This window comes from Hordeum vulgare, chromosome 2H, assembly GCF_904849725.1.
Source record: "Hordeum vulgare subsp. vulgare chromosome 2H, MorexV3_pseudomolecules_assembly, whole genome shotgun sequence".
NCBI classification, from domain to species: domain Eukaryota; kingdom Viridiplantae; phylum Streptophyta; class Magnoliopsida; order Poales; family Poaceae; genus Hordeum; species Hordeum vulgare.
Genome location: NC_058519.1, coordinates 478,149,172 through 478,163,549, shown reverse-complemented (window position 1 = coordinate 478,163,549; position 14,378 = coordinate 478,149,172). Strand labels below are relative to the sequence as shown.

Here is a 14,378-nt window from a genome sequence, read left to right as displayed (position 1 = left end):
GACCGATGAAAAACCGAAAAAAAACAATATTAAAAACCAAAAACGCGTGTGAAAAAATAAAAAATAAAATTACGAGAAAGCATTTAAAACATAACACATGGTGATGATTGAAAACGCGTCAAGTGGTGCGTGAGTGCTCTTCGAGAGGCTCCGGAAGGAGCGCTTGCTAGTGACTCCCCGGCTTGAGAATTGGCCAGGGGCCCATCTGAATACTAAGGCCTACTGCGAAGGCAGCCAGCACGGCCCGGGCGGGCGCACGCACGCACGCGTCGCCTCTTCTTTCGTTGCTCTGCATTCCTCTTCGCTTTGCGAAGCAAACTGCGGCACGACCGCCTGCGCCCAGGCCGTCCGCCGCCTGCGCTGCCGCGTCGCCCGCACCCCTCCCACCCTCGTCTGTTGACTACCCGTCCTCCGGCGCTGCCTCATACGATCGCCGTCGGGCTCCTCCTCGACCCCCCCCCCCCTCTCCCTTCGGGCTACCGGCTGTGACGCGTCGTTCCCCTCACCCCCCTCCGAGCCAGACCGCCGGACCCTCTTCCACCCTCTGGTGGTGCGCCGCCGAGCGAAGCTGCTGATCGAGTTCGCTGCTCGCCCCACTTCTAAGCGCAGACGTGTGGCTGTCTGTACGTGTGTTGTGTTAGGTATAATTTCTAATTTTTCTTTTGTACATGCGCTGAATTGAATCCTCAAACTGATGCATTTTATCACCAGTTTCATGTTTAGAACAGAAGATGAAGAAATGTTCCCATGTTTTCATGCCTTGAAGGTGTTGGTTCAGTGATTAACTATCTCAGTTGATGTTGTGGGAGGAGCAGATGAACCAAACTATCGATTTTGTGCTCTTTTGTATTAACTTTTGTAGTTTTCTTCGACTTTTATCTAACTTATTGGATCGTTAAAATTGAGTTCAAATTCTACATTTTTATTGTGCAACCGGGCCATATGTTTGTATGCTTTCACAAGAGATGTTTTTGGATAGTTATAACTTATAAGCACATAGCTTCTGGCCTGGGGTTTGCCCATCATACCCTGTTCAGTTCCTTCTCCTCTCCTCCTTCTGGATTGTTTAAGGATCAATTTCTATGTTTTTGGCTCATTGTATCTTCGTTTAGCATAAGCACATACTTGAAAATATATTATTGTATATGCATTCTTATGTATTTATTGTGTATATATAACCGCAGCTTGTGTCAGCATTTTCTGTGAAATGATGAATCCGCGTTTCTGTGTTTGTGTAAGATGTGTCAGGTCACCAAATTGATTTAGGGACACTGTTGGAAGCATCTAGGATTTGGTCTATGGCTAGCATCTAGCATGGACGTTTTAATGCAGTTTGTTTGCAAACCAAGGCTACATCTATGCAGAGGGAGTACTATGTTAGGCCAGTTACATTGTAGCGTGAATTAAGTCTGACATTATGCTAAATTTGGTGAACCAACTGGGACCTTATTAACTTCAGCATGTGATGTTCTTCTCTCAAATGAATTTCTATTTCTAATGGTCAGCATATGATGTTATAAGCACTTTTCTTATTCATTCTCATCATGCCATTTGATTCACAACCTGCAGGATTTTTGCGTGTGTCGTGTGTCAAGGGATGTCTGCCTCAGAAAACCAGGCTGCTGATATCAGCAACGAAACTGATGATACGAAAGCAGACCGTCCGTGGAACATCATACGTATACGTTTACCACCCAGGAAGAAGTTACCTGATGCCTCCCTCACCCTGAGCAAGAAAGTACCTAGGATTAACAAAACCAGGGGTAATGAAGTACCTGAAATGAGTACTGACAGCCCAGGCAAGAATCTGATAACTGCTCCAGTACAGGGTGATGCAAGCAGCCACTCCCCAACAATGGGACTGTGTAATGAGGGCGGTAGCAATACCCTGAGCAAGACACTGTCTGCTGAACCTGAGAGCGACACCTCAGGCCACAAACAACCAGATGAGGCAACTTTCAGCACCCTGAGCAAGAACCTAAGAGTTGATGATGAAGAGCAAGGAAGTGATGCAAACTGTGATGCTGCTAAACAAGGACCGTATGAAGAGGCCAACAACAATATCTTGAGCATGATACTTCCTCGACCAGGCAAGAATCTGATAACTACTCCAGTACAGGGTGAGGCAAGCAGCCACTCCCCAAGAATGGGACTGTGTAATGAGAACAGTAGCAACACCCTGAGCAAGACACTGCCTGCTGAATCTGAGAGCGATACCTCAGGCCACAACCACCCAGATGAGGCAACTTACAGCACCCTGAGCAAGAACCTAAGAGTAGATGATGAAGAGCAAGCAAGCGATGCAAACTGCCATGCTGCTAAACAGGGACCGTGTGAAGAGGCCAACAACAATATCTTGAGCATGATACTTCCTCTACCAGTTCAGGAATTACCTGAAGATCATATAGGCAACAGCCCAAGCAAGAACGATATAACCCCCAGAATGCAGGATGATGAGGAACACAACAACTCCTCAAGAAGGAAACTGTGCTATGATACTGACAACAAAGAAGAAGATGAAGAGGGTAACAACAGAAGCGGGAATCTGACAATCACCGCTGCAAAGTACGAGGATGTGGTTGAAGAAGCTCGCCACCCCATTCCCACCAAGAAGCTCGAAAGCAATGGCCCAAGCAATTCACCAACTGATCCAGCCAAACAAATTTCTCCACACAAGAGGCTGCCTACCTCTTCAGTACAGGCTACTGGTACCAGTCGGAGCACCCCGGATATGAAGCTTTCTGCTTCCGTTTGCCAGGCTGTGGAGCAAAATACCAATGCTGCAAACACGGAGGTCACAAAGGAGTATCAAGAGTTTGAGGAGAAGATCAAGCGAACTGTATTTCTTGTCAATCTTGACAACCTCTCTCACCAAGCTACAGAGGTTAAGAGCAACCCAAACAGGACCCTGTCAACCACTGCTATAGAGCGTGAGATGTTTGAAAATGCTAACCCCACCATTCCCAACAAGAAGCTTTCTGATGCGGCTAGAAACAAGGCCCCAAGCAATAGATCAACTGATCTAGCTAAGAAAATCACCCCACGCAAGAAGCCGCGCACCTCTGCAGTGCAGGCTACCCGCACCAGCCAGAATACATCTGGAATGAAGCTTTCCACTTCTGATGGCCACGCTGTTAACCAAAGTAAGAGTGCTGCAGAGTTGGAAGCCATGAAACAGTATCCTGAGGACAACAAACTGATTACTGACAACCCAGGCAAGAATCTGATTACCACTCCAGCACATGGTGAGGCAAGCAGCCACTCCCCAAGAGTGGGACACTGTAATGGGGTCAATAACAACGCCCTTAGCAAGACACTGTCTGCTGAATCTGAGAGCGATACCTCAGGCAACAAACTACTGGATGAGGCAAATGTCAATACCCTGAGCATGAACCTGAGAACCGCTGCTGAAGAGCAAGGAAGTGATCCAAGCAGTTACCCTGCTAAACATGGATTGTGTGAAGAGGTGAACAACATCTCGAGCATGATGCTTCGTCTTCAACTTCAGGATTTGCCTAAAGATCATATCAACTCCCCAAGAAAGAGCCTTACAACGACTAGAAAGCAGGGTGAGGAGGAACATAGCAACTCCCCGAGAAAGAAATTGCTCTGCAATACTGACAGTGAAGTAGCAGCTGAAGAGGGTAACTACCCAAGCAGGAATCAAACAATCACTGCTGTGACGCCTAAGGAGGTGTTGAAAGAAGCTAATCATCCCATTCCCAGCAAGATGCTGTCTGGTGAAGCTAAAAACAATGGCCCAAGCAATAGACCAACTTATCGAGCTAAGAAAAAGGCCCCATGCAAGAGTTCGTGTACCTCTTCAGTACAAGCTACTGGTGCCAGCAGGAAGACCCCTGGAATGAAGCTTTCTGCTTCTGTTGACAAGGCTGTGGAGCAAAGTACCAGTGCTGCAAATATGGAGGTCATAAAGGAGCACCAAGAGTTGGAGGAGAAGATCAAGGAAACTGCATGTCTTGACAACGTCAGTCGCAAAGCTACAGAGGCTAAGAGCAACCCAAGCAAGACCCTGTCAACCACTGCTATAAAGTGTGATGTGTTTGAACATGCTAACCACACCATTCCCACCAAGAAGCAGTCTGATGTGGCTAGAAACAAGGCGCCAAGCAAAAGATCAACTGATCCAGCTAAGAAAATCACCCCACGCAAGAAGCCGCGCACCTCTGCAGTGCAGGCTACCGGCACCAGCCAGAATACATCTGAAATGAGGCTTTCCACTTCTGATGGCCAGGCTGTTAATCAAAGTAAGAGTGCTGCAGAGTTGGAAGCCATAAAACGGTATCAAGAGTTCGAGGAGAAGGTCAAACGAACTGTATACCTTGACAACTTGTCCCACCGGGCTACAGAGGCAGTCATAAAAACAGCTTTAGGTCAATTTTGCAGTATCAGAAAGGTTAGTTTTGTTGTGAACTACACCATTCCCTACAATATTCCTCAATCTGCTTTAGTAGAGATGGAAACTGAGAAGGATGCTGAAGTTGTGGTCAGTATGCTGCATGACTTCCCTTTTATGATCTCTGGAATTCCAAGGCCTGTTAGGGCGAAGCATGCTACGGCTGAGATGTTCAATGATCGCCCCCGGAGACCTGGGAGTAAGTTAAAATTTCGCTGGGTGGGCCACAGAGATCCTGATTATGAGATTCTAAAAAAATCAAAGATACTCTCCAGGAGACATGAGGTGGAGAACTTTGCACTAATTGAGGTAAAATCCATTTTGTAGACCCTCAGTTCTGAAATTCAATGGCAATCATCTTTCACATGTGTGTTCCTGTTCTGTGCTTTATTTGCAGATTACTTACTAATTAGTGGAGTTATGCAAGCATTCTCTGACGTTTGTTGTTTTTTGGACCTTGTAGCATGAACTAGAGGAGGAGAAATCACTAGCAGCGCAGCAGCAGGAGAATCTGAACTGCAATCGCAAGATGTTGGAGACCATGGACAGTGTCATTCTATCTGGCATGACAAACTACATTTCTAAAATTTATACCGTCAATTGGAACGATGTGTGCTGAAAATGGCTGAATATTAACGGTACTCTTTTTGCACAACGTTGGTACTGATCTCGTAAGTGCCTGTACCATCTGGTTGAAGTGTGATTTAACCTGAGAATCTGAGAGTTGTGGTTGAACTGTGACAGGTTCATTTTGTGAAACGGATGGCGTCGATATCGCATACTTGAACGTGGGGGCCTGGCTCCTAGCTTGTATTGGTTCTGGGGAACTTGTCCTCAGGAAGTAGTCAATTTACTGACATTATAAAGTTTATTTTCATGCTCTGCGTCATATAGAAAGTTATAATCATTATGATCTTTTTGGTTCTTTTGATCGTGTTACAGCAACAAATCTCCATTTTAAGGGCTTCTTAGCAGATTTTCAAAGGTACTAGTGGGCGGAGGCGTGCCTGTGGGGAGCCGGCATGCCATTTCTGTTGTTTATTTTGTTGAGGAGTTGACCGGAAGTTTTTGTTTATCAAGCAGTTTCATGCAGGTCCAATAGATCCAACACATTTTGAGTATCATTAGAGAAGAGCCTGGCCGTGGTAGTAGTATCAGTACGTACTCTACGTAGGGAACCTTGTTGATGAGACTGTCATCCAAAAGTCTCATATTACTGGCCTCGATAACCAAATCGTTCAAACTCTAAATCATTGACTTTTACAACTGTATCAGTGGGATAGCAGTATACTTTTGATGGGTGCAAGCCCGGCAAGTAAGAACTGTTGGATATGTCATCAGAAAAATAATGAATTATACAACATGGGCTCAATATTGGTTCTACAACTGGATCTGATCGAAGAGAGAGATGAAGACCTTTTGTAGATATTGTGATTCTCTGGTCGCTTGGAACAGTCATCAGATGGGATTGCAGAAAGTCAATGTAAAGCATTAGTTAATAAACACAATCAGATCTTCTTGAAGCCAAAAAAAAAAGCTAAAACAAATTGCTATGCCACCCTTGACAAAAAAACTTTCACTTACACATCCTGCGTGTGTGCACGCCCTACAGGCCATGGTAGAATAGAGTCCATTAGCTGAATTCTTAGCACGCAGTATATACATTACACATATATAGGCCCTGTTTGAAACCATAATAGATTATAATAATCTGGATTATGAACATAGATTATATAATCTGGTTTATAAAAATAATCCAGGTGGGCATGTTTGGAGGCCAGATTATATAAACTGTAAACCAGCTTTTAAATTGTACAATGACATGTTTGCCCTCAGTTTACAAGGAAAAATAGGAAAGTGGCGGTGGCACTGCGTAATTCTCTTGAAGTTTACAAGGATAACACGTCATTTGTAATCCATAATCTTATTTTAGCTGGGGTAGAGGAGATTATGAGATTATAATAATCTGAGCATCTAGTTTATAAAATCTACAATATAAACTGTCCTGTTTGGAAATACAATAGATTATAAAAACCAGATTATATAATCTGTGTGGTTCCAAACAGGGCCATAAGATGCTTTTTTACAACAAACAACCTAGACGCTGTGGGCCAAAATCCATGGTTCAAATCTTACCATATATCCTAAAAGTTGATGAGTCACTCTGATCATAAGTAGCTTGAAATGAACCGAACCAACAGTCAGAACAAAAGCTTAGCAGTAAAACTTCCAAAATCTGCATCAAATAAGAAATTTAACTCAGTTGATAATTTCAGTATTTCCCAATAAAATTTGATTTATTTTTTCTCATAATAGGTTCGGTTTATAAAACTGAAAAGTATATTCAGCATGAACATAAGCATTTTAGATACTGTAAGGCCGTTTGTGAAAATGAATGTGTGGAGTAGCTAATGAGAATTTTCAAATACAAATTTTATTAGGAACAAATGCAGAGATTAATCATTAGAAATAGTTTAAATCCAGGAGATAGAAGTGTATATAAGTCTTATGATATATCTCACAAATTGACAGTGGGGCTGATGCTAAGTCGATCAGATAAAGTAGTCTGAAGTTGACAGTAGGGCTGATGTTAAATCGATCAGATAAAGTGACATCATTGACATACCGAAAATGATTTAAGGACTTACAGAACACTTCACTCCTGAATAGTGAAAGAACTATCTTAGTTGATATATAATATAAGTATGGCGTGTAACTAAAATCCCACTGGAAACTAAGCATACGTAAACATCTGTTGATAAATAAACTCATAAAGGAATTTCGTCTAGTCTTTAAAAAAAATGAAAGATTCTACTGAAAAGTAAGCATACATAAACATATTATGATAAATAAACTGATGAAACAACAATTTATAAAAAAGGTCGCTCTCCCTCAGCTCCTGTATTTCGACATTGAAGACTTTTAGACTAACCGGATCATTAAAGTAGCACATTTAACAAAAGTTTTCAGTGCACTTACAAAGAACGAATTCAGTGAAGCACCCCCACTTAAGAGAAGTGCAGTCCTTCCAATAGCATGTCTGGTTCATTAAACAAAGACGCAACTTTTCTTCCAAAAACAACACATATGTAACAGATTCATACGATGTTTTCAATTGATTTGAAACCTCAATACCTCATCAATGAAATCTTTTTTTAAGACTAGGCATCTACTGGAGGATTGAAAATAAGTGTTTGCAATTGTAGAGCATGAAGATAGAATGGTGACGTTGTAATTCTCCTGATATCTATTGGGTTAACATATCACTCTATGTGAGCATCCTCCGTTCGCTGATGGGAGGATGTGGTACTGTCCCTTGCTGCTTGAAGTAGCAGAGAGCGCAGCTACACAACAAATTAGGAAGGAAGCGGAGGCCTCAAACTGAAGGCATCATGGCATGGTACCGAGTTGAAGGAGTCGTGTTGCAGGCAAAGGGGATGTCCGAGAACTCCATGGCTATGGCGCTCCAGCACTGCACGGCTGGACCAGACGGCCATTCCGAACTGGAACGAAATAACCAAATCAAATAAATAAATCAAATCAAATCCATCAGATTTTTTTCTAACTATCTAGTTAACACATACCTCTCTTGCTCTCCACTCCAACACCTGAAGCTGCAACACGCAGACGTCGGGAAAGAGAGAGAGGAGGTGAACGCTGGGAGGCAGTTGTTGTGGCAGATAAGAAGCAACTTGAAGCTGCTACGATGATGCATAAGGGGCACTACTGATAAAAGGCATAATGGGCACTACTGAGAAGAGGCAACGTGAGGCTGCAGTGGCAGCGCACAAGATGTAACCATCTACACCGGTGACTTGCTTGAAGACCTCGGAGTTATGCGCAGACGACCCACCACTGGGGACACTTTCCTTATGGCGCATGACCGCAGACGCAATTGATGGCATCGATGTAGGTCTGCCCGTACTCGTCGACGGCGGCACCGACGAGGTGTATCGCTCCCTAAGGCTCGGAACATGAGGACCCAGAGCTTGGCGCAGCCGTCTTCTGCGGATCCCGAGCTCGATCCCCACCATGTGGTCGTGGGCAAGGGTTTTGGCGGATTTGGCCGCGACCTACGCATGTCGAGTTGATATGGGAGTGGAAGAAAAGAGTCGTTGGCGCCAGGGATGGGGATCGGGGAGAGGAGGAGGAAGCCAACGACCAATTGCAGGGCTCTTCTGGTTTGGGCCAGGGCGGTGGAACTGAAGCGTGTGGATACCACCACGTCCAGAATTGTCTAACCATGTCGAGAGTTGTCTCAACTGGTCTTGCACTCTTGCTAAACCGAACCAAATAAAAAAAATCAAAAGAAAAAAGTCATATAAATAAGGAAAGAACTGGGACACGTGTCTATCAGCGGGAGCAATGCCCCAAAGTCGTGGCAATGCACCACATCGCCTCTGGCTTAGCAGCTTTAATATAGTTATAATTTAACTAGCAAAATATGCCCGTGCGTTGCACCGGGAGAAAAAACACGTCGCTCCCACACATTTTGTCTTTAAAAACTGCATGTTCGTGTTTCAAGGCTCATCCACATCGGCATGTTGTGGTTCTGTCTAGTTCATCTAATAAACATATAACACTAATTTATAGAGCGCAAGTATTGCATAACCTCACAAAATACCATAAACCATCCAGAAGTCAGCTGGTCAAACATAACATGTGTGCGTAGCAAAGCAACGTATTCTTATTTTTACCATTACCATCAATGAAAAGGAAATTATAATAGTCAAACAATGTCATAAGGTGCGTAAGAAATATGCAAGTATGAAAAGTACTCGCAATGAAAATGAAAGTACACAAAAATTTGCTTGGCAACCAAAACTCAGGTTGAGGTAGCTCTTGAACAACAATGTACGTAGCAACAAATTTGCAAGAGAGCACAAAAGATAGTCCATGTAGCTCTGCAGTACATGTAAGTTATTTGACACATCAATCAAATTTAGTGCTTACAACAAATCTTAAGTTGTGCAGCACACTACATAGATACATCCCTTAAATATCAATTATTTTTGCACCGCGATCATAAAACCTGAAGCTTGTTATCACAGTATTCATGGCTGATGCAGTTTAATCGACAAATCTAAGATGAATAGTGCCACAATAGAAAACAAAACTGACACTATTCACGTCAGGATTTCCTTTTGTTTTCTCAGTGTGCATTTCGAATTTGGACCTGAAAGTTTTAGGGGTTGTAGCCACATTCCTTGTGAACATTCATACTTTTTCCAGAACTTTTGGAAATGCTTAAGATTATTTTTTCTTGAAATGGGAGCACGTGGGAGTTGGTATCAGTGGATATTCTCCCTGGTATCATCGGATATTCTCCATCTACATACGTTCAGCGTGAAAACAGAGCATTTACGTCCAACAAAAAAATTTAGACAAGATGCAACCGATCCACTGATGCAGCCAGTGATTCATTCCGTGAACTTATGCACCAACAGCCCAATCCATGTGAGCAAACAAACACTCTTCATATACATTGCAATATGGCTAGGCAGTTCTTACAAAACCGCATCTTAAAAATGCACAGTCTGAAATATCATTCATAACATCGATGCATTCAGCATAAACTTACCAAGCTACTGTAAAGGATGTGGAAATGAATGCATTACCTAATCGACAAAAGACTCGACCATAACACGGTCAGCAAACACATATGCTCAAGTCGTGTCGTAGGCAGAGGTTACAGAACTGAAATCCCTTCGATTTAGCCTTCTACCATATCTTCAGGGGTTCATTCTGTTCAGCTTCACCAATACTGAAGGGCAGCGGCAGTCCATCGTGTATCACAGATTTTTTTTTTTGAACGGACAAGGGGGGAGGGATCCCCACCTGAATATTTCACAGAATTTCTGGTAGCAAAAGAAATTTCCAGACAATAACAGACAGATAGTACTGTCTTTCTTCGGATTCCAAACAGATGGAATCCTCTGAGGAAGCACAGATTACTGTATGTCTTCAACCATAGAACTATTTTCTAAAAGATGACCTATCTTTTATCTCTTGGAAAGCTGCAGCCAGTAAGCAATCAAAATTGACAGTCTCTTCTAAATATTTCCGTTCGATGTGTATGACCAGTACTCGTTCACCAGTTTGTGGAAGAGAGATCCTTCAGTTTCCATGAGCTTTGTAGGTTTGTCATACTCCACTACTTTCCCTGGAAGTGTTCATATATATAGCAGATTGGTACGGGAAAGATCGACAATTCATTTGGTTTCAACTTCAAAGTATAATTCAAATATTCCATATTGATTGGTTCATAAGAGAAACATACCGTCGCTCATTGCAAGTACCATATCACAGTCCATAATTGTTGGTATACGGTGGGCAACTGTAATAACAGTGCAATACTTGAATTCTGACCGGATCGTTTTCTGAAGGACAGCATCTGTTGCATTGTCTATAGAGGTTGTGGCTTCATCAAGAACTAAGATGCGGCATCTTCTCAAAAGTGCACGTCCCAGACAGAAGAGTTGCCTTTGGCCCATACTCCAGTTGGACCCATCTTCCACAACTATTAAGACAAGATCTTGATCAGTACTATGAATGAGATAGTTCTAAATATCATGCTAGCAAAAAGATTAGAGACATTAAAATTCTGATTCATGGTTGGAGATGAATCCGTTGGTGGATTCGAAGTATTTGGGCTTGCACCCTACTCTGTTGGTGGCGAATACACACCTAGGACTAATAACAGTTAGTGCCACATGGATTTTAATACCTATTTAAATTTCTGAAATGATTAGAGCAGAGTTTCTGTTTGCGCGAGTTATTAATTTCAAAAATTGAACTGCAGAAAAGAATTTATAGATGGAAGTGAAGTTTCCTACTGTGTGAATCCAATCCCTGTTCCTTTTCCTGGACAGCTTCAAGAAGTTGACATTTGTCGAGAACCTGCAGCATGATGATAAATGAAATAACCACCTTAATACATTAATTTGAGAAAGGGGGCCCTAAGCTAGCTCAGTTGGTGGGAGGTGCGGCTGTATACTCCTACCAGGTGTTCAACCAATTTGTTTTGAGTTCTCAACTCGAATTTGATTGCTTATTATAACCAAAAGTCTAAACTGATGGAGAAGGTTGGGCAGTCCAAATATACTTCAACACCTACTTCTTTGATCAACAAAAAATTATCTAGTTCCTCCAATTCACTTTATTATGAGAAAGGCAACTTGTCTTTTGAGATTCCTCTAATTCACTTTATTCGCCCCCTTTTGATAATGTGCTGATTTTTCTGAAATCTTTGGTATATACCAAACTAACTGAGCTGAACTTCCACAGTACTATGAGGACCGCCTCATGATTAAACAATAAACATACATCATGTTCTTTCAGTGTGGTACCTTTTCATCATTATCTTATCTGATCATTGGGCAAGATGAGAAAAAGCAACATAGATGTGTACACCTTACCTCCCATATTTGTTGATCTGAGAATTGCCCAAGAGGATCTAGATTGTATCTTACTGTACCCTGAAAAAGTGTTGGATCGTGCGGAATGATACCCAAACGCGAGCGCAGGTCATGTAAGCCTATAGTACTGATGTCCCGAGGGAAGCGGCTCTGAACGTCAACGGCGATGAGGGCTGGATCTCGATGGAGGGGGGCGGGCTGGAAGGCAAGCACGCCGGCGGACCAAAACTGCACGGAATGACGAATTTGGCTATAGCTCTGACCGATGAACATCATGTGGAGGCGTAGTTGACCTGCAGTAGTATGGGCGAGATCTCGATGGGAGGAGGAAGAGGGTCACCCCGGTCAGCGATGAAGCTCCGACTGGTGCTCTCCCCGACGGACACCGAGCTGTGGTCGGCGAGGACCGCTCCTTGACGGGTGTCATCTCCTTGAGGGCGAGCCGGTGGCGGCGGATCTGGGAGTCGAAGGTGGTTGGGGAGGAGGCGGCGGACCCGGGAGGCGAAGGTGGTTGCGGAGGAGGCGGCGGCGGGAGGCGACGGTTGTTGGGGAGGAGGCGGCGGATCCGGGAGGCGACGGTGGCTGGGGTCTTCAGATCCAGGTCGAGGGCGGCGCGCGTCACCATTGCCGGCGGGGGTGGTTTGGTGGCCCGGGAGCCGCGTGTGGTGGGCGCGGCGGCCCGCGGGGGCTGTGGCCAACAGCCGCCGGGAACACGGGAGGGCGGAGGTCCCTCTGCGCCCGCCGGAGCCGGTGGCGTCGCCATTTGCGGGGTGGGGGTTGTGGGGAGATAGGGGGGGGAGGAGGGATGAGTTAGTTTGGATAAAATATAGGGTGTTTTGTGCAAAACGTAAAATAACGGTTCGACTTGACTTACAGAAGGACTGTGGGTTGAATCCTCGAAAACGGAGGGGCTTTTTTGAAAAACGGCCACGACGGACGACCAGAAACCCAATTTGCTTTATTATTAGGGAGAGATATAGTTAGTATATTTTAGATAGGGTGCAAGCCACGGCCCACTTTTTCTTGAATTGTAGGACTTAATGCTACAAGTTCTTTTTTTTTAAAGTAGTACTTCCTTTTCTGCTACATTTCGTAGAAATTTTCACCAACTCAAATATTTTAGAAAATTCTCTTGTCTTTCTCTAGGTGTGTCAGCATAGCAGAGATAGTCCCAACTTGCTAGTTCAAGTGATTACATACCACCATATAAACTAAAGTGTTCCGTTGAAAACTCTGGGGTACCATGCTCTTGATGGCATGGTCTGCCGACTTCGACGCTTCCTCTATGATCTAAAATAGGCCCCTCGCGTCTGGTTTGAGCATTTCGCCTTTGTGGTAACTGCCGCGGGCTTCTCTCCCAATGATCATGACTCCGTGCTATTTGTTCACACGTCTCCTCGTGATCAGACTTTTCTCCTTCTCTATGTTGATGACATGATGATCACTGATGATGACTCTGACTACATTGCCTTTGTTAAGGCTCACCTTCACAACCAGTTCCTCATGTCTGATTTTGGTCCCCTTCACAATTTTCTTGGCATTGAGATTTCTTCGACCCCGGATGGCTTTTTCATCATCTTCTTACTCGCTCAGTTCTCGATGATGAGTGCACTGTTGTGAGTCCTATGGAGCTCAACGTTCAGCTTCGTGATTCTGACGGTGATCCTCTTCCTAGTCCCACTCGCTATCACCACCTCATTGGGAGCCTTGTTTATCTTGTTGTTACGCGTCCTGGCATCTCCTATCATGTCCACATTTTCAGTCAGTTTGTTGCAGCCCCCACCTCTATCCACTATAGTCACCTCCTCCGTGTTCTACGATATCTTCGTGGCACGATTTCTCATCGCCTTTTCTTTCCCCGCTCCAGCTCACTCGAGCTCCAGGCCTACTCTGATGCTACGTGGGCTAGTGATTCCTCTGATCGTCGCTCGCTATCTGCTTACTGTGTCTTTTTTGGTGGCTCTCTTATTGCCTAGAAGACCAAGAAACAGACTAAAGTTTCACGCTCGAGTACCAAGGCCGAGTTGCGTGCAATGGCTATGCTAACGGCTGAGGTGATTTGGTTACGATGGTTATTTGAGGACTTTGGCGTGCCTGCTACTACATCGACTCCCTTACTATCAGACAACACATGTGCTTTCAGTATCGTGTGTGACCCGGTGAAGCATGAGCTCACCAAGCACATCGGTGTGGATGCCCACTTTGTGCGTGCTGTTGTGCAGGATCAGACTCTCGCTCTTCACCATGTGCCCTCTGAGTTACATTTGGCAGACTTCTTCACGAAGGCACAAACTCGAGTGCAGCATGGTTTATTTCTCCCCAAACTCAATGTTGTTGACCCACCATGAGTTTGAGGGGGGGGGGGAGGGTGTTAGATTTGTATTGCCCCTTTTTTGTATATCCCCATTATATAAGGGGTTTCTACCACTTTTACCATATGTATATATATTGGCCTTTGGCCCCTGTGAATATTTGCTCATTATCTAACAGATCCAACACAAGGTTGGGTCGAAGCTAGTTTATATCTGGGACGTTACACCAACCTC

The 14,378-nt window shown here is 44.1% G+C and overlaps 2 protein-coding genes across 3 annotated transcripts; one reads left to right on the top strand and one right to left on the bottom strand.

Moving 5' to 3' along the window:
- The first annotated feature begins 303 nt into the window (after positions 1-303).
- Positions 304-5,303, top strand: LOC123426742. Of its 2 annotated transcripts, XR_006622314.1 has the most exons (4): positions 304-641; positions 1,570-4,723; positions 4,878-5,085; positions 5,159-5,303. XR_006622314.1 is itself a non-coding variant. In XM_045110619.1 (3 exons), exons 2-3 carry the CDS (start codon positions 1,598-1,600, stop codon positions 5,031-5,033), a joined length of 3,282 nt encoding a protein of 1,093 aa, XP_044966554.1. In that variant the 5' UTR covers positions 304-641; positions 1,570-1,597; the 3' UTR covers positions 5,034-5,303. The 2 variants fall into 2 exon arrangements, 1 of the variants encoding a protein (XP_044966554.1); XM_045110619.1 differs by having other exon boundaries at positions 4,878-5,303.
- A 4,954-nt stretch (positions 5,304-10,257) lies between these two features.
- LOC123426740 (ABC transporter C family member 10-like) lies at positions 10,258-12,392 on the bottom strand. The gene is made up of 4 exons (XM_045110616.1): positions 11,833-12,392; positions 11,251-11,314; positions 10,695-10,934; positions 10,258-10,577 (listed from the first exon to the last, which is right to left on the bottom strand). The coding sequence occupies exons 1-4, from the start codon at positions 12,106-12,108 to the stop codon at positions 10,468-10,470; spliced, it is 690 nt and encodes a 229-aa protein (XP_044966551.1). The 5' UTR covers positions 12,109-12,392; the 3' UTR covers positions 10,258-10,467.
- Between the last annotated feature and the right edge of the window lie 1,986 nt (positions 12,393-14,378).

Coding starts and splice junctions, on each gene's coding strand:
- LOC123426740 (XM_045110616.1), bottom strand. CDS start 12,108: ATGATGTTCATCGGTCAGAGCTATAGCCAAATTCGTCATTCCGTGCAG. Junction 11,315..11,832: donor CAGATCAACAAATATGGGAG/GTAAGGTGTACA, acceptor ATCATGCTGCAG/GTTCTCGACAAATGTCAACT. Junction 10,578..10,694: donor GGTACTTGCAATGAGCGACG/GTATGTTTCTCT, acceptor GAACACTTCCAG/GGAAAGTAGTGGAGTATGAC.
- LOC123426742 (XM_045110619.1), top strand. CDS start 1,598: ATGTCTGCCTCAGAAAACCAGGCTGCTGATATCAGCAACGAAACTGAT. Junction 4,724..4,877: donor AGAACTTTGCACTAATTGAG/GTAAAATCCATT, acceptor TGGACCTTGTAG/CATGAACTAGAGGAGGAGAA.